This window comes from Heptranchias perlo, chromosome 22, assembly GCF_035084215.1.
Source record: "Heptranchias perlo isolate sHepPer1 chromosome 22, sHepPer1.hap1, whole genome shotgun sequence".
In the NCBI taxonomy this organism is placed as follows: domain Eukaryota; kingdom Metazoa; phylum Chordata; class Chondrichthyes; order Hexanchiformes; family Hexanchidae; genus Heptranchias; species Heptranchias perlo.
In genome coordinates, this window is record NC_090346.1 from 48,692,543 (window position 1) to 48,719,459 (window position 26,917).

Here is a 26,917-nt window from a genome sequence, read left to right on the forward strand (position 1 = left end):
GAACGTCCATCAGGGCAACCAGGGATGGGCAATAAATCCAGCCTTGCCCACATCCCGAGAACAAATAAACAAACACACATTACACACTGCAATGCCAAACAAATCAGAAATTCATACTGCAATAATGCTCAGAATTCCGATGATTCTTTACAAGTCCTTTGTCGCTTTATTTCAGACGCAGAGTGAGATGGGCGGAGATGTCTCTGACTTCACAATCAACACTGTGCAAATCAACAGCCTGGACAAGTATTTGATTGTGAGCACCAGACCACTTAACAAGCTGGAGGCTTAGAGTAACAGGCAATGGGGAGATCAGTGTCAAAACAGCAATAATTTCCTTCCAGCACAATTACTGCCATTAACATCACCACCTAAACACTCTAAACAGGGGGATGTTAATATGTTACTGCAGTGCACTGCTCTCTCAAACTGTGGGTGTTAGGTTTGTGTGTGTGTATATGCCAGTGCGTCTCTGCCTGTGTTTGTGTGTGTACTCGCCCTGTGTGTCTTTTCCTGTCTGTGTGACAGTCTCTATTCCTCTTTGTATATGCCTCTGTCCCATCTCTGTCTCTGTTTCTGACTGTGTCTGGATGCATCCAGCAATATATATTATAAATGAACAATAATCTGGGTGTGTTGCTCACTTGTGCTTCTCAATCCTAGCTTCACGAGGTGGATGTTGACACTGAGTTCCTGAAAGCCTCCAATGCTGCCTGTGACGTTGCCTGTCTGATGTACGACGTCACTGATGCCAAATCTTTCAACTATTGTGCCAGTATTTACAAGGTGACCTCGGAGCTGCTCTGATTGATATAAATAACAGACCAGGATCTGGCTGTCATTGTCGCTGGGACAGGCTTGGGGAAGAGTTGCAGGCCTCACTCCGGGGAGATTGCCCTTTGCAGACCAAGGAATAGGAACAAAAGACTTGTATTTATACAGTATTTTATTATCAGTCTCAGGACATCCTAATGTGTTAAACCGAGGCCCCGTCTGCCCCCTCGGGTGGATGTAAAAGATCCCACGACACTATTTCGAAGAAGAGCAGAGGAATTCTGCCCTGGCCAATATTTATCCTTCAACCAACATCTAAAAATAGATCGTCATTTTTCTTTCATTGCTGTTTGTGGGATCTTGCTGTGCGCAAATTGGTTGCCACGTTTCCTACATTACGACAGTGGCTACACTTCAAAAAAGGTACTTCATTGGCTGTAAAGCGCTCTGGGACGTCCTGAGGTCATGAAAAGCACGATATAAATGCAAGTCTTTCTTTACCCTGCCTTGGTGTCTCATGGAAAGGGTCAAATCGATACCTGCTGCTTGGACTGTGTGAAATATCGCCTGATACCCCCAGCCGCCCATATATGGGAATAGCTCACATCACCAGTAGGGCGGAACTTTCCCCTTTGGCAGTGTGGGGGCGGGGGGGGGCGGAGAAGAGGGGCGGGGGGGGGTGGGGAGAAGAGGGGCGGGGGGGGTGGGGAGAAGAGGGGCGGGGGGGTGGGGAGAAGAGGGGCGGGGGGGTGGGGAGAAGAGGGGCGGGGGGGTGGGGAGAAGAGGGGCGGGGGGGTGGGGAGAAGAGGGGCGGGAGGGTGGGCGGAGAAGAGGGGCGGGGGGGGTGGGGAGAAGAGGGGCGGGGGGGGTGGGGAGAAGAGGGGCGGGAGGGTGGGCGGAGAAGAGGGGCGGGGGGGTGGGGAGAAGAGGGGCGGGCGGAGAAGAGGGGCGGGGGGGGTGGGGAGAAGAGGGGCGGGAGGGTGGGCGGAGAAGAGGGGCGGGGGGGGGTGGGGAGAAGAGGCGGGGGGGTGGGGAGAAGAGGGGCGGGAGGGTGGGCGGAGAAGAGGGGCGGGGGGGGTGGGGAGAAGAGGGGCGGGAGGGTGGGCGGAGAAGAGGGGCGGGAGGGTGGGCGGAGAAGAGGGGCGGGAGGGTGGGCGGAGAAGAGGGGCCGGGGGGGGGGGGGAGAAGAGGGGCCGGGGGGGGGGGGAAGAGGGGCATCGTACACCCAGTCCAATTTTTTCTTTCCGTTAACTTCTAACAGGAAGGGGATTCGGGCGGGTTGCGCAGCGGGTGGCTGATCCCACATCACCCGTTCTACCTCCCACCGGGTGAAGTGGGAAGTCGCAGCGAGAGCTTCACTCACGTTCACGGTTTGCGTCTCCGCAGGAACACTACATGGAGAGCAGAATCCCCTGCATTTTCGTGGCGTCGAAGTCTGATTTGCAGCAACAGAAGCAGGAGCACGGGATCGGGCCTGTAGAATTCTGCTACAAGCACAGACTCCCGGCCCCGTTCCACTTCAGCTGCAACAGCGACGAAGCAACAAACTCACAGATCTACTCCCGGCTCGCACTGGCTGCAGCGTTCCCGTGAGTATTCCGGAATCTTCCCAGCTTTGTCAGAAGGTTGTTGCGAGGGGTGAGGTCACTTTGTGCTTCTGTCGGTCACCGGTCTCCCTATAAGGTGGGGTTCGGTGGGAAGGGGTTAATGCCCAGGCGGAATTGGGGGTGGGGTGCGGGGCGGCGGGGTGTCCTTGGATTGTACACGAGGGCAGGGTTGTGGTTGGAGGAGTGATGAGGAAGGTTGAGTATCGGTAGGGTGACTAGGGTGTAGAGGCCGGTTAGTTGGATCACTCGGGCCGTGACTAATGTTACCAGGTTAACTGCCCCTTGTACGAGGTGATCTCCCCCCTCCTCCCCCCCCCCCCCCCCTCCCCCCGCAGCGAGAAACAGGTCCAGCTCTCGCTTGAAGGAATTCAGCGAATCGCCGCCCACCGCACGAGCCGGCAGCCTGTTCCACAGCTCCACTGTTCTCTGGGAAAAGAGCCACCTCCTGACGTCTAACCTAGACCTGGCCTTACATAACATGAGATTGTGACCCTGCTCCTCCCTAACCTATTTAGTTGAAACAAACTGACTACACAAACACAATCATCATCTTATAAAGCTCGATAAAATCATCGAATGATACAGCACAGGGGGCTGTAATTCGGCCCATCGTGCCTGTGCCGACCCTGTGAAAGAGCTATCCAATTGGTCCCACTCCCCTGCTCTTTCCCCACAGCCCTGCAAATTTCCCCCTTCAAGTACTGGACCTAATTCTAGGGAATGTGGCCGGCCAAGTGGAAGAAGTGCTAGTAGGTGAGCACTTTGGTGACAGTGACCATAATTCGGTGAGATTTAAGGACGATATAGACATAGAAATACGGCAGGGGGACTGTGATATACTCGAACATATTAACATCGAGCGGGAGGAGGTATTGGCGGTTTTAGCAGGCCTAAAAATGGATAAATCCCCAGGCCCGGACGAAATGTATCCCAGGCTACTGTGTGAGGCAAAGGAGGAGATTGCAGGGGCTCTGACACATATATTCAGAACCTCTCTGGCCACAGGGGATGTGCCAGAGGACTGGAGAACCGCTAATGTAGTACCATTATTCAAGAAGGGGAGTAGGGAAAAACCGGGGAACTACAGGCCAGTGAGCTTAACATCAGTGGTAGGAAAATTATTGGAAAAAATTCTGAAGGACAAAATTAGTCTCCACTTGGAGAAGCAAGGATTAATCAGGGATAGTCAACATGGCTTTGTCAAGGGAAGATCATGTCTGACTAATTTGATTGAATTTTTTGAGGGGGTGACTAGGCGTGTGGATGAGGGTAACGCAGTGGATGTGGTATACATGGATTTCAGTAAGGCCTTCGATAAAGTCCCCCACAGGAGACTGGTCAAGAAGGTACGAGCCCAAGGAATCCAGGGTGCCTTGGCACTTTGGATACAAAACTGGCTTAGTGGCAGAAGGCAGAGGGTGATGGTCGAAGGTTGTTTTTGTGACTGGAAGCCTGTGGCCAGTGGGGTACCACAGGGATCGGTGCTGGGTCCCTTGCTGTTTGTGGTCTACATTAACAACTTGGATATGAATGTAAAAGGTATGATCAGTAAGTTAGCTGATGATACAAAGATTGGTAGGGTGGTAAATAGCGAGGAGGATAGCCTCAGTCTGCAGGACGATATAGATGGGTTGGTCAGATGGGCGGAACAGTGGCAAATGGAATTTAACCCGGAAAAGTGCGAGGTGATGCACTTTGGAGGGACTAACAAGGCAAGGGAATACACAATGAATGGGAGGACCCTAGGCAAGACAGAGGGTCAGAGGGATCTTGGTGTGCAAGTTCACAGATCCCTGAAGGTGGCGGAACAGGTAGATAAGGTGGTAAAGAAGGCATATGGGATACTTGCCTTTATTAGCCGAGGCATAGAATATAAGAGCAAGGAGGTTATGATGGAGCTGTATAAAACACTGGTTAGGCCACAGCTGGAGTACTGTGTGCAGTTCTGGTCGCCACACTACAGGAAGGATGTGATCGCTTTGGAGAGGGTGCAGAGGAGATTCACCAGGATGTTACCAGGGCTGGAGCGCTTCAGCTATGAAGAGAGACTGGGAAGATTGGGTTTGTTTTCCTTGGAGCAGAGGAGGCTGAGGGGGGACATGATTGAGGTGTACAAAATTATGAGGGGCACAGATAGGATGGATACTAAGGAGCTTTTTCCCTTCGTTGAGGGTTCTATAACAAGGGGACATAGATTCAAGGTAAAAGGCGGGAGGTTTAGAGGGGATTTGAGAAAGAACTTTTTCACCCAGAGGGTGGTTGGAGTCTGGAACTCACTGCCTGAAAGGGTTGTGGAGGCAGGAACCCTCACAACATTCAAGAAGCATTTGGATGAGCACTTGAAATGCCATAGCATACAAGGCTACGGACCAAATGCTGGAATATGGGATAAGAGTAGACAGGGCTTGATGGCCGGCGCGGACACGATGGGCCGAAGGGCCTCTATCCGTGCCGTATGACTCTATGACTCTATTTATCTAATTCTCTTTTGAAGTTACTATTGATTCTGTTTCCACCTAAATCTGCGCTTCTCTAAAGCATAGACTCCCGGCCCGCTCGGTAACTAAGATGCTTCAAACTGGGAATTGGTGCATTGTAACACCCCCTCCCCACAGCTTTCATTCCCCTTTCTCCTCACTAACCTTTCTTTCTCTCTCTCTCTTGCAGCAACCTGAACGAGGCAGAACTCAGCATCTCGTCCTTCTGGCTGCGAATCACGTTTGGAGCCACAGTCGTCGCCTTCCTGGGACTTGCCATCTACAAAGCACTGGCCAGGCAGAAATAGTGGGAGACAGCCAGCCAGCAGGGAAAGGACGGTGCCCTTGGGATGGAGCTCCATGGTGGGGACACGAGCAATGATCTGCCACCCTGTGGGATTTTATCTACGAATATCTTCGGGGGGGGTGGGGGAGGGATGCAGTTGGCTTTAAAGGTGAAAGAACTGAATAAGTAGCCTGTGCTGTCCAGGTATTTCAGCAATACATGTAGTAAACATGCAGGAATGGGCCTTCCTCTCTACGGCTGTTCAAAGCATCCACTGGACAGGAGTCATGACCAGTTCTAGCTGTGGAAAGTTAGCTTAATTCAGTCCCCTAATTGCCCAGTCGGAAGGTAACATCAACGTGTTTAACTCCGCATCTTCCCATCTCAACATTTGGTCAACTTAATCCTGTCTTCTTGCTGCCTCTGTTTCTTGGGGCTTATTGCCTCTCCCACTAAGGAGCTCGCAGTGTCTCCAGCAGAGCCCTGGTTAAACTTCAAAGTAGCGCATTTTTCAGGCGACATATTTTAGTGTAAGACACTGAGAACACGTTTCTGATTGTAAAGTAAAATCCCTCTTCTGTAGACTGATCTAAGAGCTGTCTGGAGAATATAGACATGGGTATATCAGTAAATTACGAGAAACTAAGCGTTTCTCACACTATTTTTATACTAGAATTTACAATTCAAATGTAAATTGCTTACAATGTATTTTTTCATTTAAGGAAAAAAAAATCGGCGGGTGTTTCATTGTAGGTTTTGATATTGTCCGTTCGAGGGCCCGAGACTCCATCATCTCTGCAGGTTTTGGGGGAGTGAGGCAGTGGAAATCTGACATTCCACCTTCGCTCTGGGATTCTACGAAAGACTGCACTTTGTGAGTGTACTCCATTTATTCCCCCTCTCGCTCTCTCGCTGTTTATCAGAGAGGGGTCCCTGTGTACCCACAACACCCTGCTTCTGAATAGCTCAGTTTACAATTTTGATTCTCACAATCTCAGTATAAAACCTCATCACTGGATAAACAGGTTATATTGCAAACCCATCCGTTAGAGAAATAATGCACTAACTCTGCAATTGGCTCTATGTTTATCTGTATCATACAGTAGCTACACTTCAAAAAAAAGTAATTTATTGACTATGAACTGCCTTGAAATGTCCTGAGCAAGTGATAAGGCACATTTGTCTTTCTTTAAATGCAACTCTTACTTTCACACTTGTTTTCAGTAGTTATCAGTGAACTGTACTGGAGACTCGAGTCTCATTTCCGATAATTATTTCCTTAATTATTGTCTTTTCCGTATTCCCTATTTCCTGTGTTGAGATCCTAACTGTAATTCATGTTCCAGGGGCGTGAAGTTAGGAACAGAAGGAGGCCATTCAGCCCCTCGAGCCTGTTCCGCCATTCAATTAGATTATGGCTGATCTGTATCTTAACTCCATCCACCCGCCTTGGCTCCGTAACCAATCGGTTTTGCATTTTTCCCAGTATTTCTCCGATGGGATGAGATCCTGCCTGTGTCCTTGTCGCATCACTGGGTCACAGGCCTGCCTCATTCACTGTATTGTATTTTTTTTAAATGCAGTGTCCCATGTTTAACTGTCCTATGGTGTACATTTTTGATTGAAAGTGTACTAATATAAAATAGTTGTAAACATGGTACACAGAGATGGTACTTCTGGGACTTCAATGCCACACCCATCCCCCAAACACTCTGACGGTATTGCTTCTTCCTGCTAACCCTTGAAGGGCAGAGTGGTCAGACAGCTCCCCTGTTCCTTGATGCTTTGTGCCTCACCTTTTGTTAAAAAAGTGTTGAATGTTTGTGTTTATAATGTGAGGAAATATGACTGCTGGTGAACAGAACACTTTCCCATTTGAGTCGCTCACTGTCAGCCTGGTCAGTGGCTGAATAGATCTCCCTCTACTCTCTTCCACCAATGTGCCTCGGCCCTGACCTAGGGAGAGTGCCTTTCAACTTCTGTCTCCAGGGCAGCTGACACCGACGGGAGTCGATGCCTCGATCACTTTGATTCAAATTGTCGCTTCCTTTGTGTCGTGAGAAATAATGAGCTGCTTTTGCACTTTTGCTCGTTTAATGCCCGGTGTCATCTGGCCAGCCCCTCACAGTGTGTTCGCAACATCAAAATTATCTTGGGATGGCCCAGTTAGATTCCAGTATTGTAGCTCTGGAGTGGCTGCACTTTAAATACGACAACGGCACCACGCTGACATCGTCCAGCTGTGGCTCGTGTGTGGAGCATAAACACCGGCATAGACCAGTTGGGCCGAATGGCCTGTTGCTGTGCTGTACATTCTGTGTCCCTGGGGGATATTTACCAGCCCGACTTTCTTTGCAGGCAAGAAGTTAAAACGAGTGCGAGGGTTTTAAGGCAAGGCAGGGCTGGTGATACTGGAGGAGAAGCATCGCTCCACTTTGCTTAAACAAAATCGGGTGCGTCTTCACGCTCACTCAGGCGAGGGGAGGTGTGCAGGAAAATAACTCCATCCCAAAGCACTTCAACTCTCCCACGCAGATCGGGTCGCAGCGTTTATGCCAATACCAAGCTCCCTCAAGAACGTGCCTTAACAGCGAAACACTTCTGGGACTGTTCTATTCCTCATTTGTATTCCGATGGTTTTTCTGTGCCAGTTTTCAAAAGGGAAGTGTTTGTTTTGCTGCACGAGGTTGGGCTTGTGCTGTGCAGGGCTGTCTCCTCTTGAGAACCGGATCCGAAATATCCAAACTCATTACCTTTGCATTCTTGTATCTACAAAACAGATTGAGAGAGAATCTTACAGCATAGAAGGAGGCCATTTGGCCCATCATGCCTGTGCCGGCCCTTTGAAAGAGCTGTCCAATTAGTCCCACTGCCCCGCTCTTTCCCCATAACCCTGCAAATTTTCCCTTTACCTGTAAAATTCTGCACATTTTCTGCTTTGATTAAAAAATTTGGTAAATTTATTTCTGGCCCTTCCTTCCTCCCGTTAGTGATTTTTGCCTCTTTTTTTCTCTGGGCCCAGAACATCCACTAATTGGCAGGCAGATATTCAACCGGGTAACTCTGCTTCCAAGCTTGCTCCAGCGCTGCTCTGACTCAGCTGGTAGGAGTTGTTGAGAACGGCTTCCAAATGACTCCTCCACTCAGTGCAGCGCCCACGATCGGGAACTCCACGTGGCGAATCACGGGCACTGACCCATGCCCGCGTGCACCATCCCTTCCCATCCTGCCGTTTGTGTGCCTGGTCTGCTGCTCGCTAGGGGGAAAGCTTGTCTGCGATTGCAGTCTTGTACACATCTCCTTGCTTTGCAGTAAAAGGATGCATACTGCAGCTTGATTGCAGTGCCAACTGGTGCTTCCCCATTCCCCAAACTACAAGTGTGGGCACAACACTTGTAGAATCATCCAGAATGGGTATCTGGACCTAGGGAGCTACCACTCCCCAAACGCCAAGCCCACTCAACTCTCCCTCACCAGTCTCCCAACCATCCGACCCAATGCCAATTTACTGCTCCCACCCAATAATTGGTTATGTTGACATGTACATAGATGGGTTTTGCCTCGTGCTCCTGTTTGGCCTTGCATGATCTATCAGTGAATAGTTACAACAGATATAAGCAACTAAGGAGATTTTGCTGCTGCCCTTTTCACTTAAAGCCTTTTGTTTCCCTCATGAATTTCTCTCCCGGTGGCATTGACTCCTTGCTGGGTTCCTGCTCCCTGGGCACCGGTTGCCCATTAGTCACATGCGAGTCTTGCTGGTGAGCCTTTGACCCCCCAGGGGGAAGTCACGGATGAAACCACTCCTGCCCTGATCCAACATCCATGCCAGCATGATTCCTGCAGGAGTCCCTTTCCTCCCCTCTACCCCCAGCCCGAGGACACAGCTGACCTCAGTTACCTCGGTACGGGCCAGAGATTGAACTGGACATCTTCCCAGTCTCTCTCGCTCAGCTACTCACTGTGCAAACTCACCAAGCTATCACCCGTTTCCTAATTTGAGATTCATCGCTTACCTTATGCTGCAGTTCTCAGCGTGCAAAGGAGGACGAGAGGGAAAAGACCGTGGACGCAGTTAAACTGTTAATCACATCTTTATCTTCAGATTGTTGTGCTCAGTATCTGTGGAACTAAAATTTACTTTGGTCCACTAAAAATGGACATGAAATTCTTCAAGTCAGTATCTGGAAACACTATTTCCTTGTGATTTTTAAATGAGAAACACTTTCTGTACCTGTCCTTTAATGGAAAGATAAATATATTTTTCAGATTTTACGTTTTGACTTTGATTGTGTTGGACTACATTTCTACAGGATATTTTGAATAATGTAAATAATGAATTTTCGAGCTTCTCTGGATGGTTTTAGTGCAGTGTTGTCCAGTACGTTAGCTACTCTCCACATGTGGCTAATTGGGAATCCAGATGTGGCTAACTGCGTTTCTGATTAGTAAATAAACAATGAGTAACAGACACCGTCGTTGGTCATGTGCTCTCAATACTCATTCGCACAGCGTGTGCATGTGAACTTTAACCTTTTTGAGCGTTTGTTGGTAAAATGAAAAGCAGAGAGTGTGGGTATTTTTTGATCGTTGTGGCTGGTTTACTTCCTTGGTCACTGAGTGGTGGCAGATGTTTAAGTGAATATCCCCGTGTGAAGCACATTTATCCTGTGTGTAAGGTGTTTTCTACTAAAATTAGTGCATGTGGTTAAAACGCTGTTGCCATAGCAACACCTGTGGCTAGTCAGCGATTTCTATTGAACAACGCTGATCTAGAGGGTAAAGGCCTGCATACCGCTGAGCTGTAGACACCAGGCACGGGGACGTCCCACACTGTGCTACAATCGCCAACTCTGGTTGGACGTATTCCTGGAGGTTTGACCACGTGACGTTGTACCTAGACTGGTCTTATTCTTTGTAGCTCAACCACTCGCTCCTACGAACTTCAGGCTTTTAAAACTCACGGTAGTTTCGTGGTTATGTTACTGGGCTAATAATCCAGAGGCCTGGACCAGTAATCCAGAGAACGTGAGTTCAAATCCCACCATGGCAGTTTGAGAATTTGAATTCAGTTATTAAAAAGAAATCCGGAAATAAAAAGCCAGTAGACGTGACGGTGAAGTTGTTGAATTGTTGTAAAAACCCAACTGGTTCACTAACGTCATTTAGGGAAGGAAACCTGCCGTCTTTACCCGGTCTGGGCCTACATGTGACTCCAGTCGTACACCAACGTGGTTGACTCTTAAGTGCCCTCTGAAGTGACCTAGCAAGTCACTCAGTTGGAGCAACCGGCTAAAAAGAAGGCAGCCCACTACCACCTTCTCAGGGCAACTAGGGATGGGCAATAATTGCCGGCCGTACCAGCGATGCCCACATCCTGAGAAATTTACGAAAAGCTGGGTGTCGCTATTCCCGATTTACCTCCGCTTTCACTTTATTCTTTTCAACTTGGTGGCGACCTCGCTGAGCCCCAGCCCTTCACCCCAGATCCCCAATTAAGTTGAAAGTTGGTGCGAGAGGTTAAGCGATTGACGTTGAGTGCCTGGTGTGTGTGTGTAGTTGAAAGTGAGAATAGTGCAGTAAAGAGTACGTGGTGATGCAGAGTGGCCACGACCTTTGTACCCAAAGCTGCAAGACAATCACACTTGACTTTGATTTCTCCCTTCGATGTGGGTTAAACATTAACCTGCAGGCCAATTGTAAACCTAATCAAGCTGCTGTACCTATTTGCTGTGGTTATGTGCTTCCTGTGATATGGGGTCCTAAATAAATATCACTCGAGTAAACCCAGAGTGTAACCCCTCCCCCTCACCCAATGATGCATTTAAAGGGAAGCTGAAAAGCACGAGGGAGAAAGGAATAGAAGGAAATGCTGATAGGGTTGGATGAAGTAGGGAGGAGGCTAATTTGGAGCATAAACACCGGCATGGACCTGTTGGGCCGAATGGCCTGTTTCTGTGCTGTACGCTCGATGTAATAATAAAGTTTTCAGGAATAGAACGTGTGCTGTCTTTACCCAATGTCCCCACACACACACACACTTTCCAACAGGAGCCTGGGAATAGAGATTTTGTTAGGCTGGCCGACCTCCTCCTCACCAGTTCGGGGGTCCAGGGGCCAAATGTACAGCCCCTGCTGCTCCCCTGGCTGAGACCAGCAAACTCGACATGGAGAAGGAACTGGAGTAGTTCCTTGAGCCGGCCCTGCCATTTTGTTAGCCATGCCCAGCTCTGTCTTTTAATTTTAATTCCCCTCCTTTTCGGATCCCCAAACGTGGGACCTCCTGTTCCACCTGGGCTTTACCAACTGAGCCAGCGGGGGAGCGACATTTACACTTTAAACAGATATGTCTTTTGGGGGGAGTCAAAAATATCAACCAATGCGAAGAGAAGCCAGTGAGAAAACTGCATCCTTTTAAATATCTCAGCTTTTCATGTTTAATGAATGACAAGTGATTTAAAATATCTGTTGGCATCAACAACAACTTGCATTATATACAGCACCTTTAACCTAGTAAAACGTCCCTTCACAGGAGTGTTAACAAACAAAATTTGACACCGAATCACATAAGGAGATTTTAGGACAGGCGACCAAAAGCTTGGTCAAAAAGGTAGGTTTTAAGGAGTTTCTTAAAGGAGGAGAGAGAGGCAGAGAGGTTTAGGGAGGGAATTCCAGAGCTTAGGGCCCAGGCAGCTGAAGGCACGGCCGCCAATGGTGGAGCGATTAAAATCAGGAATGCTAAAGAGGTCAGAATTGGATGAACGCAGAGATCTCGGAGGGCTGTAGGGCTGGAGGAGGTTACAGTGATGGGGAGGGGCGAGGCCATGGAGAGATTTGAAAACAGGATGAGACGAGTCTGTTTATTTCTGATGCTGTTCCTGCTCTCACTATCTTTATCTTTATGTTTCTCCATTCCATCATCGGAGCAGCGGGGGATTTCTGTTCCGCTGTTTTCTGGATGCAGCTATTTTTACGCATCAGACAAGCAAGGCACAAAGTCCAGAGGTCACCCCAAACGAGTTTATAATTTCACTTTCTTAGTGTGGATCTGACTGAACTTTGCAACGGCTGAGAGTGAGTTAAGATCAAGGATAAAATCAGTGGCTTAGGATAGGAGCACACAGCTCAGGGGAGTGTGGGTTTGGACAGAAGAGACAAGCTCAGGGATACAGAACATTCCCTGTGATAACAACAACAATGTAACTATTTCTAATAGGATTTTGGGAAAATGACATCCATTCAGGACAAGGACAAGAAGCCAACTTTTTTTCTAGAAGGATTTCTGGAAAAGAGGAGACAGACTCTGGTGAGTAACTCGTCAAGACCTGGGTGAACTAGTCGGTGACACAAGAAAGACAAAAGCAATGTAACTTCAAACTTCATGTTCTTTGTTACAGGAAAACAATCTGTTAATAAACAGCTCAGTGCTGTTTAGTGTAATGAGGAATTGTTTGAGAAAATAAAATTTAATCTGATAAGTATGTGATAGTTTGCAATAAAAAGATAGCCTGCAAATTGGCTTCTTTGTACTGATTCTGTGTTGTGTGCTTTATTTGTATGCACAGAATGACACTAATTGTGTTTGCGTGCAGGGGTTCTGTTTGGTGTATGTCTATACAAGAAGTTGGGAGGCAATTGGGTCAATAGATTCTCAGGAAAATGACAACTAATTAAATTTCTAGGGATGTATTTAAATATAATTAAATATATAGGGGTATATAATTAAATATGTAGGTATATGATTAAATATGTAGGTATATGATTAGTGTTATATATTAAAAATTTAGAAGTATATCTTTCAACACTTGCGGTACAAAATATTTACAGTTATAAAATATTTAGGAATATATCTTTATTTAAGAGTATATCTATTTATTTAGGAGTATATCTAAATACTTGCAATATATATTAAATATTTTGGGGTGATTTACCTTTGTTTTCTGCCTTTTATTAATGTGTGTTTTTCTGCTGCTATTAATAAATTCCGAAGTGGTTGTTACTATTTTTGAGTCTAACGATGAATGTCAGCAGGATATTTGGCTACATGTGGCATCACAGCCCAGCCTGATCCTGCTTTTGCTCAATATTAGCAAGCTTCCAGCAGGGGCAGTTGGTTAGAAATCAGGAGTGGGAACCAAGGCTAATTTCCCTCCCTCCCCCAACCCTAGAGTACTGAGGCCCATTTAGCCCTTACCTACCATTCTGTCTGAGATTGGCTAACCAGGCCCAAAACTCTGATCAACCTGGGACCTTCCCAGTCTGTGTGGATCCCATGCTTAATGGATAAACTTGCTGAGGCAACAAATCCCATTTTTTCTGCTGAATCTCACTGTTATCTCAGTAGGACCTGGTCAATATTTATCCAACCAACATCACTAAAACAGATTGTCCGGTCATTATCTCATTGCTGTTTGTGGGATCTTGCTGTGCACAAATTGGCTGCTGCGTTTCCTACATTACAACAGTGACTACACTTCAAAAGTACTTCATTGGCTGTAAAGCGCTTTTGGACGTCCTGAGGTTGTGAAAGGTGCTATATAAATGCAAGTTCTTTCTTAGAGACAGGTAAAGGAAGTTGCTCTGTAAAAGGTGAGGAAGTGAGTGGTAGATTCACTCATATTTTCACCACCCATCTGAAGCCACCTTTCATGATTGTGTTTAAAGCGGCCCCTTTCACTTGACAGCTCAACTCATCATTTTCCCATCGTACTGGGCCATAAAGCAATAGAGTTGTGTGTTATGAGCCTCTCTGTGTCTCAGCCAGAGCTTGAGGCCAGTCGGAGACACAAGTTATTGGTACACAGAGCGATGGCACTGGACAGACTTCTATAGGAATCAGAGCTGCTATTGAAAGCTGGCATCGACATAACCCAGTATTTAACTGAGAGAGAAGAGAGGTTCATTCCAAATTGTGAAATCCAGGTTTTTGAAAGTTGAAGTCGACTGTAAGTATTGTAGTAAGAAGCCTTGGGGTCCCGTAGGGACACAACTATTTCCCAGTCCAATGTCCAAAGTCCAGGAACCAGAACAAAGGCAAACAGCAGTTACATGTTAATGGAGCCACTGATGGTTCAGATGAAGGTGAGATTCTCTCGTTTGAACTTGTTGGATTTGTAGAAGGCCAATATACCAAAAAACTACAGACTCCCAAACAACAAGCAAGTCAGATTTCAGCTAGACTGTGGTCACGCTGTCTGTGTTCAACCTGAGAATGAAACTGTGTCCGAAAGCTTCAGGATTCTTCGCTGCTCATATTCAACAAAACATAATTGGAGCAACTGGGAAGAGCCAGTGTTAAAAAGCTCCAGGACAGCGAAGTCAGCGACTGCATTGAACTTGATCTCGATTCCCAAGGAGCTCCCGATGATGGATCAGTGAGGCTCACAGCACAACACTGAGTGACCAAGGATTGTGCCATCCTAAAAGGACTGAAGAAGTTTGAAGGCTCTCTACACCTCCAAGTTCATCTCAAGGTCTCAGTTTTTCTTTTTTGCTGGCAACTTTCTCCTGAATAAATTCGTAAAACAGAATTTAACAAGCGGATTAGACGGTAGATTTCCAGTTTGTCGGCCGGGTGTAAAACTGGCGATGGGAATGAGCCGCCCGTTACAGAAACCGCCCGAATTTCATTTCTGTTGATTTTAAGCAAGGTGAAAATCTCCCCCAATGTTTTTTAATTCCTGTATTCCTGCTGAACCTGTCCTATCTCCTTTGTTTCAGAAATTCAACTGGCGGTTTTACAAATTTGTCCTGAATGACACATCGTTATGTTACTACAAGGTCAAAAACAAACCTAACCCTGAGGTACGACACCCAAAAATCACCGCATCCGTGTCAGGAATGAGCATTTTTATATTTCATGAAGGAGCAGTTCAATGAGAATATTTTTTATGAGCATTTCAGCTCCACACATCCTGTCCCAAACAGAAGGACAGTATGGTGAAAGATTCAGGGGCAGGGCAGTTTTGTTTTGGTGAACTTTCAGAATCGTGCACTAGTCTGATGGAATTTGTTACAACCCATTTCAAAATACATCTTTACTCATGAAATAAATCCTTTTGTGTTCTTTCAGAAATAGAGCTAAATATTATCAGTGCTTTACTCCACTGAAAATTATTATTGAATTTCAAGTGCTGAAAAATTATTTTTTTAAATAGGGAACTATTAAACTGTTCCTCTAATTTCCACACAGGGCATTTTATACGGCAAAATTGATGTGAGATTTGTAAGTAATTTTTTATAAAATATATTTAGTTAAGATGTTGTGCGACCTCTCAGTGAGTTGTGATGAGACGGCTGTGTGTCTGAGACCTCTCTCAGTGAGTTGTGTTGAGACGGCTGTGTGTCTGAGACCTCTCAGTGAGTTGTGATGAGACGGCTGTGTGTCTGAGACCTCTCTCAGTGAGTTGTGTTGAGACGGCTGTGTGTCTGAGACCTCTCTTGATGAGTTGTGTTGAGACGGCTGTGTGTCTGAGACCTCTCTCAGTGAGTTGTGTTGAGACGGCTGTGTGTCTGAGACCTCTCTCAGTGAGTTGTGTTGAGACGGCTGTGTGTCTGAGACCTCTCTTGATGAGTTGTGTTGAGACGGCTGTGTGTCTGAGACCTCTCTTAATGAGTTGTGATGAGACAGCTGTGTGTCTGAGACCTCTCTTGATGAGTTGTGATGAGACGGCTGTGTGTCTGAGACCTCTCAGTGAGTTGTGATGAGACGGCTGTGTGTCTGAGACCTCTCTTAATGAGTTGTGATGAGACGGCTGTGTGTCTGAGACCTCTCAGTGAGTTGTGATGAGACGGCTGGGTGTGTGAGACCTCTCTTTATGATATATGCTGGTTTTAACACTCATTTCACTCTCTGACGACTTTAGATGCATTCTGCAAGAGAAACAACGACTGTCAATCACAACTATCCATTTGAAGTTGTTTTAGCCAATGGGAAGATTATAATCTTGGTAAGTTATGGGAGATAAGAATGGCCCAGCGAGTGGGGTGAAAAAAAGAAATCCTTACAGACCAGGTGGGCAGAGACACAGGTAGAGAGGCAGCAAGAAAAGAGATGGATAAAGTCACCATCGTAAATCACACTCCAGCAAAGAGATGGAGCTAATGTCAGAGCCAAGAAAGAATTGAGTTTGCAAGAGAAAGCCCAACAGGGATAATAGACAGGAAGCTTCCATGGTTCATTTCTTATCTCCATACACCATGGATCAAAATAGTTTGTTGCTGTGTTTTGCCTGTCATGTTCTTCCTAGTATCTGTGTACAGAAACATTATTCAAAATAATTTCCTCACAAGGAGGGAGATCAGTTCCACACATTATCATGAAACCAGATGGAGGTGGCTCCCATTCATCCTCCTGTAGTTAGAGGGAGACTACAACAGTGCAGCCTCCCTTCATTGGGACCACAGTCTGGTTGGGCTGAAGGTTGTTATTTCCATGTAATCCTATGTGAATTCTCCAGGGTTGAGAGCGGCTTTGATGGATTCACAAGAGCAGATTGTTCGCAATAGCAGATGGATTGTGATGTTGGGAGATGACGAAAAGGGCAAAGGGAGAACATGTTAAAAAGCCCGATCTTGTGCTCTATAATTGGGGTTATTTATTCATTTTAATTGAACATACCTTTAATAAAACAAAATTTCAGGTAATACAGAAATGGTACAGTAAGTTTTATTTTTAATTCTGCCTTAACAAATATGCATTTACATGAGATCAAAGTTCAGTCTTTCTGCCCTCAGTCTGCCTCAACAAACGAACAGAGGTTAAAGTGGCTACGATGTCTGTGGGACTCCATGCACAAAGCTGCTCAGGACAGAAGCAGGCTCAGGTACCCGCTCCCTCTTCGTTTCAATACACTTTTACATTCCCGCCACTTTTGTCCCTTCCTGTCCCGATACTCAGTCTGGTCATAGGTATGTGCACAGAATGGGGTTTTTGTGCGATGGGTTACAGTTGCATATTAGACTGTTTATGTATTGGCTTCTACATTATTGTTGAGGGATTGATTTCGCAAACTGAAAGGCAGAATTAACTGTCTGGCAGAAACATTGGTTTCCTCCTGTACCTTTCAGCCCTCGAGCCTGTCCTGCCATTCAATTAGCTCATGGCTGATCTGTATCTTAACTCCATTTACCCACCTCGGTTCTGTGACCTTTAATACCCTCGCCTAAAAAAAATCTATCAATCTCCGTTTTGAAGTCAATTCTCAGTTGACCCCCAGCCTCAACAGCTTTCTGTGGGAGAGAGGAGACGGTGTCAGTGGCTTCGTCAGTAGGTTGAGAATGAGATCTCCAATAGGATCAGGAAGGTAATAGGGTAGTCGGTGTTTCTGAGCACAGCTCTGTAGAAATGTGAAGCTTATTATAAGAACACAGGCCAAGATGTTGGCTGGTACTTGAACAGTACATTTGGTAAGGGAATGGTGAGATACAGGAAAAGGGAACGCATGAGTGTCTCTGACAGCCTGACTTAGGATAACGATTGCACTCCCAGTGTAGCAGGGAAAAGTCTAATTCAATCAGTTGTCTATATACTTTTACGCCAAGACTTTCCAATGTGACCTTTACAAAACAGCCTGGGTCCTGCTTCATTCTGTAATGGGTCCTCACTTCTGCACTGCTTTTACCAAGATCCCGTTGGTAAGAGACCCTCAGGTTGAAGGCAGGATCGAACGGTCCTCTTCTTTGGACGTGACTTCAAATTCTCCCCCTCCAAGGTACACACCAACTTAACGTGTCTGTTTTCAACTCAGCTTTGGCCAACAAGACAAGCAGGAAGAGGCCAATTATACAACAAAAAGCTCCGATGAGGAAGATGTTGAAGGTGATTTACCAAGAATAATAAAAAGGGTAACACTTCCATCAGTTTTTCATTGTTTGTTGCTTTCCGTTCCATTACTGAGTCATTTGATTTATTCAAAAGAAATTCCTTATCTTCCAGAGCGGTTGCATCAGGCATTCCATTGCAAGTGATTCTCCTTCCACTGGTATGTGCCAAGTTTAAAAAGAAGTGCCTGTTAATGTGTGCTTTTTTAAAGATTTACACGGTCAGTGTTATAAGTGGTTGAGGTACTAGCAAAGTAGTTCTAAGGTGTCACTGGCCCAGTGGGTCGCACTCTCATCTCTGAGTCAGAAGGTTGTGGGTTCAAGACCCACTCCAGAAACTTGAGCACAAAATCTAGGCCGACACTCCGGTGTCTACACTTCAAAAAGTACTTAATTGGCTGTAAAGCGCTTTGGGACATCCTGAGGTTGTGAGAGGTGCTATAGAAATGCAAATTCTTTCTTTGACTTTTTCCAACTGTTCCATCCTCCAATGTGTGTAACAAATAAAACAGTTGTTCGTTTTTCAGAATGATTTCCTCTGCTAAAGAACCAGTTGTAAACAATTTTACAACACCAAGTTATAGTCCAGCAATTTTATTTTAAATTCACAAGCCTCCGAAAGCTTGTGAATTTAAAATAAAATTGCTGGACTATAACTTGGTGTTGTAAAATTGTTTACAATTGTCAACCCCAGTCCATCACCGGCATCTCCACATCAAAGAACCAGTGAGTGTTTTAGTGGGTAAAGTGGTATTGTAGGTGCTCAGGTTCTTATTCGAAAAGGACTTGTTTTGCGTTCCAGGTCTGAATCACATGTGCAGATCTAAGAGTGAGGACTGTGCGCTGCCAGCGGAGATACAGGGCAGATCCTCTGGCGATGAGCAAGCCTCGTCTTTGGACAGCAGGCTGCCTGGAGATGACGTCTTTCCCACCTCGGAACAGGACAACATAGAAGCACAGGGTAGGACAAAGCTAGTGATTGCACTGATCATTGTGGGGTGAAAGGCGATATGGCACGAGATTTTAATTTGAGTCTGCTCGTACTGGCCTATAAGGAACCCATTCAAAATCTGTGAGAAAGTACCGCTCTGGGCCTCCTCTGTCACCAGTATACCCGGGCACGGAGCCCAGGGTTAAAATAGCTTCCGGGTGACCCCATCGGTCCCTGACTTGTGAATATTTATAAGGTTGGGGTGAGGGTCTCTGATGCTGCCCAAAATACACCTGTGCAAATGGGGTGGATATAAATATCCTATCCAGCCCAACCAAACTTCCATTCCTCTCAAACTCTGCACCCAAACTCACCATCCTATTTAGCCCAAACGCTACAGCCAACCCACACCAAACACCTCAGCCAATCCCCCAACATAACCCAGCCAACCCAAATAAACTAAATTCCCCAAGAACATTTGGAAGTGATTGTAGGTTCATGTTGGGCCCAGGAAGTTGTTTAACCAGTTATTTAATTTTCTTTTTGCACTCGCCTGTTTTACACACCAATTGCTATGTTTGTGACTGAGTCACTGTGTGTGGAACAATCATGTGTTGCTCTTTATCAGACATGGAGAAAGCTCAGAGCTTCCCAGAGGACACTGACGCTTTCATAAATGAGATATTCGACGGGATCACATTCAACAGGCAGTCCCAGAAAATCACAAAGAATATGATGCAAAACCTCGCAGATTCAAATGTCGTGGACTGAGGATAATGGTGAGTGGTGAGTGTCTGTATATGTAACTGTTCATGTGTCTCCCCACTAACATGGATAGGGTAAGCATGGCAGCGATGGTGTGCTGTCTGCTCATTGTAGAAGTGAAGAATGTTATTGTTTTGGTTCGCGGGGTATCTGACATGCGTTGAATCTCATCACCATGCTTCTGAGGCTCTAAACCAAGCTATAGAGAAATCAACACATAAGAAATAGGAGCAGGAGTAGGCCATAGGCCCTTTGAGCCTGCTCCGCCATTCAATAAGATCATGGCTGATCTTCTACCTCAACTCCACTTTCCCACCCTATCTAAACCACTAGAATTTGTTTGCCTGATCCAGAACGCACTCTTTCCCCTTAGGTGCAGGTTGGCAGAGTCGAGGATTAGGGACCCCCCCCCCCAAGTGTGTACAGGGGTACTGCTGGAGTTTAACCAGCCAACACTACACAGCTTACCAGTACCGAGCACCGGTAGACTTCCCGCTACTTGTCCAACTGGAATCATCCTACCCTTCGTGTCAATTGACTTAGAATCATAGAATGGTTACAGCACAGAAAGAAGCCATTCGGCCCATCGAGCCCGTGCCGGCTCTCTGTAAGAGCAAACCAGTTAGTCCCACTCCCCTGCCTTTCCCTATAGCCCTGCAGATTTTTTTCCCATCAAATATTTATCCAATTCTCTTTTGAAAGCCACGATTGAATCTGCCTCCACAACCCTTTCATGCAGTGCATTCCAGATCATAACCACTCGCTGCGTAAAAAAGTTTTTCCTCATCTCGCCTTTGGTTCTTTTACCAATCACCTTAATTTTGTGGTTCTCGACCCTTCCGCCAATTGGAAGCATTTCTGTCTAGACCCCTAATGATTTTGAATACCTTTATCAAATCTCCTGTCAACTTTCCCTGCTCTAAGGAGAACAATCCCAGCTTCTCCAGTCTATCCACGTAACTGAAGTCCCTCATCCCTGGAACCATTCTAGTAAATCTTTTCTGCACCCTCTCTAAGGCCTTCACATCCTTCCTAAAGTGCAGTGCCCAGAATTGGACACACTACTCCAGTTGTGGCCGAACCAATGTTTTATAAAGGTTCATCATAACCTCCTTGCTTTTTTTTACTCTATGCCTCTATTTATAAAGCCCAGGATCCCGTATCCTTTTTTGTCCGCTTTCTTAACCTGTCCTGCCACCTTCAATGACCTGTGCACATATATCCCTAAGTCTCTCTGCACCCACTTTAGAATTGTACCCTTTAGCTTATATTGCCTCTCCTCGTTCTTCCTACCAAAATGTATCACTTTGCACTTCTCTACATTAAATTTCATCTGCCTCGTGTCTGCCCATTCCACCAGCCTGTCTATGTCCTCTTGAAGTCTATCACTATCCTCCTCACTGTTCACTACACTTCCAAGTTTTGTGTCATCTGCAAATTTTGAAATTGTACCCTGTACACCCAAGTCCAAGTCATTAATATATATCAAGAAAAGCAGTGGTCCTAGTATTGACCCCTGGGGAACACCGATGTACACCTTCCTCCAGTCCGAAAAACAATTGTTCACCACTACTCTCTGTTTCCTGTCTCTTAGCCAATTTCATATCCATGCTGCCACTGCCCCTTTTATTCCATGGGCTTCAACTTTGCTGATAAGCCTATTATGTGGTATTTTATCAAACACCTTTTGGAAGTCCATATACACATCAACCACATTGCCCTCATCTATCCTCTCTCAGTTTTTTGATGAGGTAACAATCCAATTAGTTAAACACAATTTGCCTTTAACAAATCTGTGCTGGCTTTCCTTAATTAATCCACATCTGTCCAAGTGACTGTTAATTCTGTCCCGGATTAAAATTTTTAAAAGCTTCCCCGCCACCGAGGTTAAACTGACTGGCCTGTAGTTGCTGGGTTTATCCTTACACCCTTTTTTGAACAAGGTGTAATATTTGCAATTCTCCGGTCCTCTGGTACCACCCCCCATATCTCAGGATGATTGCAAGATTATGACCAGTACCTCTGCAATTTCCACCCTTACTTCCCTCAGCAACCTTGGATGCATCCCATCCGGACCGGGAGACTTATTTACTTTAAGTACAGCCAACCTTTCTAGTACCTTCTTTATCAATTTTCACCCCCTCCAGTATCTCAACTACCTCCTCTTTTACTGTGACTTTGGCAGCGTCTTCTTCCTCGGTAAAGACAGATGCAAAGTACTCATTTAATACCTCAGCTATGCTCTCTGCCTCTATGTGTAGATCTCCTTTTTAATCCCTAATCAGCCCCACCCCTCCTCTTACTACCCGTTTACTATTTATTTACGTGTAGAACACTTTTGGATTCCCTTTTATGTTAGTTGCCAGTCTATTCTCATTCTCTCTCTTTGCCCCTCTTATTTCCTTTTTCACTTCCCCTCTGAACTTTCTATATCCAGCCTGGTTCTCACTTGTGTTATCAACCTGACATCTGTCATACGCCCCTTTTTTCCGTTTCATTTTACTTTCTATCTCTTTGGTCATCCAGGGAGCTCTGGCTTTAGTTGTTCTACCTTTCCCCCTCATGGGAATGTACCCAGACTGTACTCGACCCATCTCCTCTTTAAAGGCCGCCCATTGTTCAATTACAGTTTTGCTTCCCACCTTTGATTCCAATTTACCCGGGCCAGATCTGTTCTCAACCCACTGAAATTGGCCCTCCTCCAATTAAGTATTTTTACTCTAGATTGCTCCTTGTCCTTTTCCATAGCTAATCTAAACCTTATGATATTATGATCGCTGTTCCCTAAATGCTCCCCCACTGACACTTGCTCCACTTGACCCGCCTCATTCCCCAGAACCAGATCCAGCAATGCCTCCTTCCTCGTTGGGCTGAAAATGTACTGATCAAGGAAGTTCTCCTGAACACACTTCAGAAATTCCTCTCCCTTTCTGTCCTTTACACTATTACTATCCCAGTCTATATTAGGATAATTGAAGTCCCCCATTATCACTACTCTGTGATTCTTGCACCTCTCTGTAATTTCCTTGCAGATTTGTTCCTCTCTATCCTTCTCACTAGTTGGTGGCCTATTGAATACACCCAGTAGTGTAATGGCACCTCTATTGTTTCTTAACTCTAACCAAATAGATTCGGCCCATGACCCCTCCAGGACATCCTCTCTCTCCAGCACTGCAATATTCTCCTTCATCAATATTGCCACTCCCCCGCCTTTCTTTCCTTCCCTCCCTATCTTTCCTGAACACATTGTATTCAGGAATATTTAGTACCCAATCCTGCCCTTTTTTGAGCCAGGTCTCCGTTATCATCACGATATCGTATTCCCAGGTGGCTATTTGCGCCTTCAGCTCACTGTCGAAAACTTAAACTTAATATTACTTATTCTATACAATGCATTAACACCCAAACACTTAATTCAGACAAGCAAGAATTTATTAAGAAACTTGTACAAGTGGAAGAGTACCTCAAACAATGGTTGAGGCTACGTCTTCGCTGAGTTCAAGAAACAGCTCACGTTTATACAGTTCAGTAACAACGCTCATCTGTCACAGAATATGGGCGTACACGCACATTCTTTATTGGTTCAGGTAGTTAGTCAATCAAAATAGGGAACCTACCCTCTGGTTCCCATGGCCGTCTCGATATTTTGGACACAGGCCTGGGAAAGTGCTTTTTCCCTAAGAAACTGTCTTTATTATCAGTAAGTCTGTAGCTCGTCTCAAGGCTATATGGTCATTCATTTCTGTTAGTCAGACAGTTATCAGCACGTGAAAGCTCAAAGTAAATACACAATTGTGCTTCTGTGTGTTTTTCGTGAGAAACTATTATGTGAGCTTTAAATTGAATTAGCTGGTCAGTTAACATGGTCAAATATCCATCATGCATTTCTACATTCATGGGTTAGGTGTATTAGAGAGAGTTAATATGGTCAGGTATCTCTTTATGCATTTCCACATTCCCCCCTTTTGTCCTTTATAAAGGACAATATTCTAATAGAGCATTATTCCAGCTAGATGTTCAAACTCTTCCTGCACCTCATCCCATGCCACCCCTACTTGCACCATCAAATTTGTGGACGCTATATGTGTACCCAGATTGGACATCATAACACAGCAACATTTGAATAAGCAATAGGCTATAAGAATTATAACAACGAATATGACTAACCCTTGAACTAGAGAAGTCCCAATGGAACCCAGCTATGTTTCATCAATACGCCTTTGTACTCTTATCTCTTCTCAGGAACAGACTCCTTCTAAACATTTCTCAAGCAAGCTGGGAATGTCCTTGGTCAGCTAAACCTATCCATGTAAGGAATCTTACAACACCAGGTTATAGTCCAACAGTTTTATTTGAAAATCACAAGCTTTCGGAGCTTACCTCTTTCGTCAGGTGAGTGACGAAGGAGGTAAGTTCCAAAAGCTTGTGATTTTCAAATAAAACTGTTGGACTATAACCTGGTGTTGTAAGATTCCTTACATTTGTCCACCCCAGTCCATCACCGGCATCTCCACATCAAACCTATCCATGTTAGTTTGAAAAGGGCTAACATAGTCAAATATCCCATGGTGCTTTATATTTTGTTTCCAGCCTATCTAGACTGAATGGTACCTTTCAGACCGTTTTATACTGGTGAATTGGGGCCCTCCCCTTTATATCCCTTTTAATTCAAATTTTATCCCTACAATATCCCCTTGGCTAAGCCCAAGATAGCCAACCTTTATCCGTCACCCATGGTTGCCCATAGGTATGCCCTGCTCAGTGTTGCCCTCTTGCAAGCACCGAGGCATCCCCTGAATTTTACATATGCAAGATGCTGTACCTCATCTTAACCAGGTTCCCTTCGTGTTGGCCACCAGTCCGGGTGGAAGAGAGGCAGAGCATCTGATAATCCTATCAAACTATGATTGTCTCCCCTTTTACAAGCACCTTACCCCAGCGGGTGCTACTCCCGGTACCATTAAGATGTGTTCTTAGTTGAAATCACAGAGACAATGGGGACATTCTCACCCAGGCTCTGTTTTACTACCTTTGCCAAACCCTTCATCCTCTGCTTACGACATTTATTACATGCCGTGAAAATCAAGAAGCACATTACAACAAACTGCACTACGACTAACACGTGTGAAATTAATCTAAGGATGGATCTGTATATTCAGTCCCCAATTCCAGAGGTCATCCCACCAAGTGGTGACTTTAATTTGGTCAAAGTCATGCTTAATGTTTTTTTATTGTTCTGTTGTAGGTTATAATAAACCTTCTGGGAGAGGCGTATCTCCATTCGCAATGCTTTCAAGTATTCAGGCAACAGGGGTATCAGATACCCAAATGTGATATTCTTTTAAGTCCTTTTTTGATATCCTAGAAACTTGTAAGGTGGTGAGGTTATGCCGGTGTATCTCTACCAGTTCCTCGAGTCCAATCCGAACCGGGACTTCAGGAATGAAGCAGAACTCTGGACTTAAAATATCACAAGTTAGATTGGCATATTTAAATGTTTTCAAATTAGTTGTAACACAGTATTCGCCCTTTCCGGCATATGCCACTTGAGTGGGTTTTAGATCTGCCCCTAGGGCCTCCATGGTACAGTTAATATCCTGATTGGTATTGTTAAACCTACACTGTGCTTTTGGGCTGTGTCCAACACTATGTGGACATACAGTGTCAGCCTGTCCAGTAACACATCCCTCTAATTTTGTTCCAGCCAAATTCTCTTTAATTTTATTTTTCAGCATATGGTAACATATTGTGATGGGATATGTGCATTCCATCCTTCACTACCCCAATATTCTGTACTTGGTACACCTCTCGTCCCTGGGTTTCGGGTGCCATCACCAGTATTACTAGTACCAACCCTAGGAGCCCTCCTCCGTCAGGTTTACACTCCACTTGAGTGAGGTACATCCGCACCATTGCCCTGAATTGGCAAGGGGTGATGTTCTTGTTTGCTAATAGCCGCTTGGAGGTACCACCTCCATCATGCCCACGGGTCAGGTTCACCCTCAGTTGTTGATTCGTTGTTCATAAGGGTACTTCCCCTGCCTGTATCTGGGCTAGGTTCTCTCGTGTCTGTTCCACAATCCAGTTACCATATGTACTGCAGATGTCATTAGCAGCCGCCTACTAAGATACGGTATATTCCTCTTTTATTAATTTATTAATGGTTTGGGCATGTGTTTCTAGCACTGTAGCTATCTTTTGCAAATGTATAGTCAGCGTTTGATCCTCAGACAATTCCTTATCTGTATTTTCATTTATTTTTGTAATATATCTTTAATGTGAGACCCTAAATCTCTGACCTTTTGATCTAATGTTGCCAAATCAATGGTGTTAACAACTGAGGCAACCGTATTAAAGGCAGTTGCTATATCATTTATCACAGACCTTTTACGTCTCCACATTTGTCTATCTCTTTTACGATGTCCACCTCCATTCCATGTCGTGCCTTGTTTTAACACTTGAGTTAGGAGGTGTTGATATAATTGTTGAGTTTTCTTAGAACACCATGTGGGTAGGGCCATGTCGGTTAAATTTAGAGCTTGGTACAAGCTCATGTTGCACGTTATCACACATTACATTCTCAATGCGAGTTATATAATTTGTCAGGGAAGGTCTCCCCCCTATGGTCAGATCTTGTATTGGAGCTACTATTCGTGAATATTTCAAAATAAAATTAAATAGTCCCAGAACTTGTCGAACTTCCTTAACGTACTGTGGGCGGCGTAAATTTAAAATTGTCAATTTCCTATCTTCTGGTAGGCGTTTAGTATCCTGTGTCAGTACATAGCTCAAGTAATGGACTTCCAATTATCCAACCTATGCTTTCTCTTCATATGATTTGTTTTACATTCACCTTTCTTATCAATTTTTTTTTCACTGTAGCATTGTCTGTGTGGAAACTTATATCTCAGTCAAGTTGTAGCCTTTGGCATTTCCGAGTAATTGGGTCAATTTTAATAACATAACCAATACCAATTGTTACCTCATGTTCACCTGCGTTATGGGCAAGCCTCAGACAGTTCTCAACCGACTGGGTCATTCCTATCTGTTTGAACTGCTCTTGGCTGATAAGATGGCATGACAGTCTGGCTTCTTGGAATGAAAGGGGTTAACATTAACTGGCTCTCGTGGTAGCAGTAATCTGACACTTCTCCCTCTGAGATTAAGTTTCCATATTTCATTCCACTCTGCTAGACGCTCAGCAAATTTAACTCTTTTTCAGCTACTTGGCGATTTGGCTTCAAATTTTCTCCTC

The 26,917-nt window shown here is 45.2% G+C and overlaps 2 protein-coding genes across 11 annotated transcripts in view; both read left to right on the forward strand.

The window, feature by feature from the left end:
- The window catches only part of rhot2 (ras homolog family member T2), a 33,707-nt gene extending 27,903 nt beyond the window's left edge, over positions 1 to 5,804 (forward strand). Inside the window, exons 16-19 of one of the 2 annotated variants that reach the window (XM_068003561.1) lie at positions 176 to 256; positions 664 to 786; positions 2,161 to 2,363; positions 5,049 to 5,166. In XM_068003561.1, coding sequence (XP_067859662.1) covers positions 176 to 256; positions 664 to 786; positions 2,161 to 2,363; positions 5,049 to 5,166 — 525 coding nt within the window. Of the gene's footprint in view, positions 1 to 175; positions 257 to 663; positions 787 to 2,160; positions 2,364 to 5,048 lie in introns of both variants that reach the window. The other variant, XM_068003562.1, reaches the window with a different exon arrangement.
- A 145-nt stretch (positions 5,805 to 5,949) lies between these two features.
- Positions 5,950 to 26,917, forward strand: part of LOC137340791 (uncharacterized) — a 32,087-nt gene continuing 11,119 nt past the window's right edge. Inside the window, exons 1-11 of one of the 9 annotated variants that reach the window (XM_068003570.1) lie at positions 5,950 to 6,018; positions 12,361 to 12,450; positions 14,865 to 14,948; positions 15,337 to 15,369; positions 16,010 to 16,093; positions 16,881 to 16,969; positions 17,894 to 17,990; positions 18,064 to 18,127; positions 18,769 to 18,927; positions 19,526 to 19,676; positions 24,908 to 26,043. In XM_068003570.1, coding sequence (XP_067859671.1) covers positions 12,373 to 12,450; positions 14,865 to 14,948; positions 15,337 to 15,369; positions 16,010 to 16,093; positions 16,881 to 16,969; positions 17,894 to 17,990; positions 18,064 to 18,127; positions 18,769 to 18,927; positions 19,526 to 19,668 — 831 coding nt within the window. In that variant the 5' untranslated portion in view covers positions 5,950 to 6,018; positions 12,361 to 12,372 and the 3' untranslated portion in view covers positions 19,669 to 19,676; positions 24,908 to 26,043. Of the gene's footprint in view, positions 6,019 to 11,154; positions 11,755 to 11,937; positions 12,451 to 14,864; positions 14,949 to 15,336; positions 15,370 to 16,009; positions 16,094 to 16,880; positions 16,970 to 17,893; positions 17,991 to 18,063; positions 18,128 to 18,768; positions 18,928 to 19,525; positions 19,684 to 23,904; positions 23,929 to 24,907; positions 26,044 to 26,917 lie in introns of those variants that run through there. The other 8 variants (XM_068003571.1, XM_068003569.1, XM_068003564.1 and 5 more) reach the window with 8 other exon arrangements.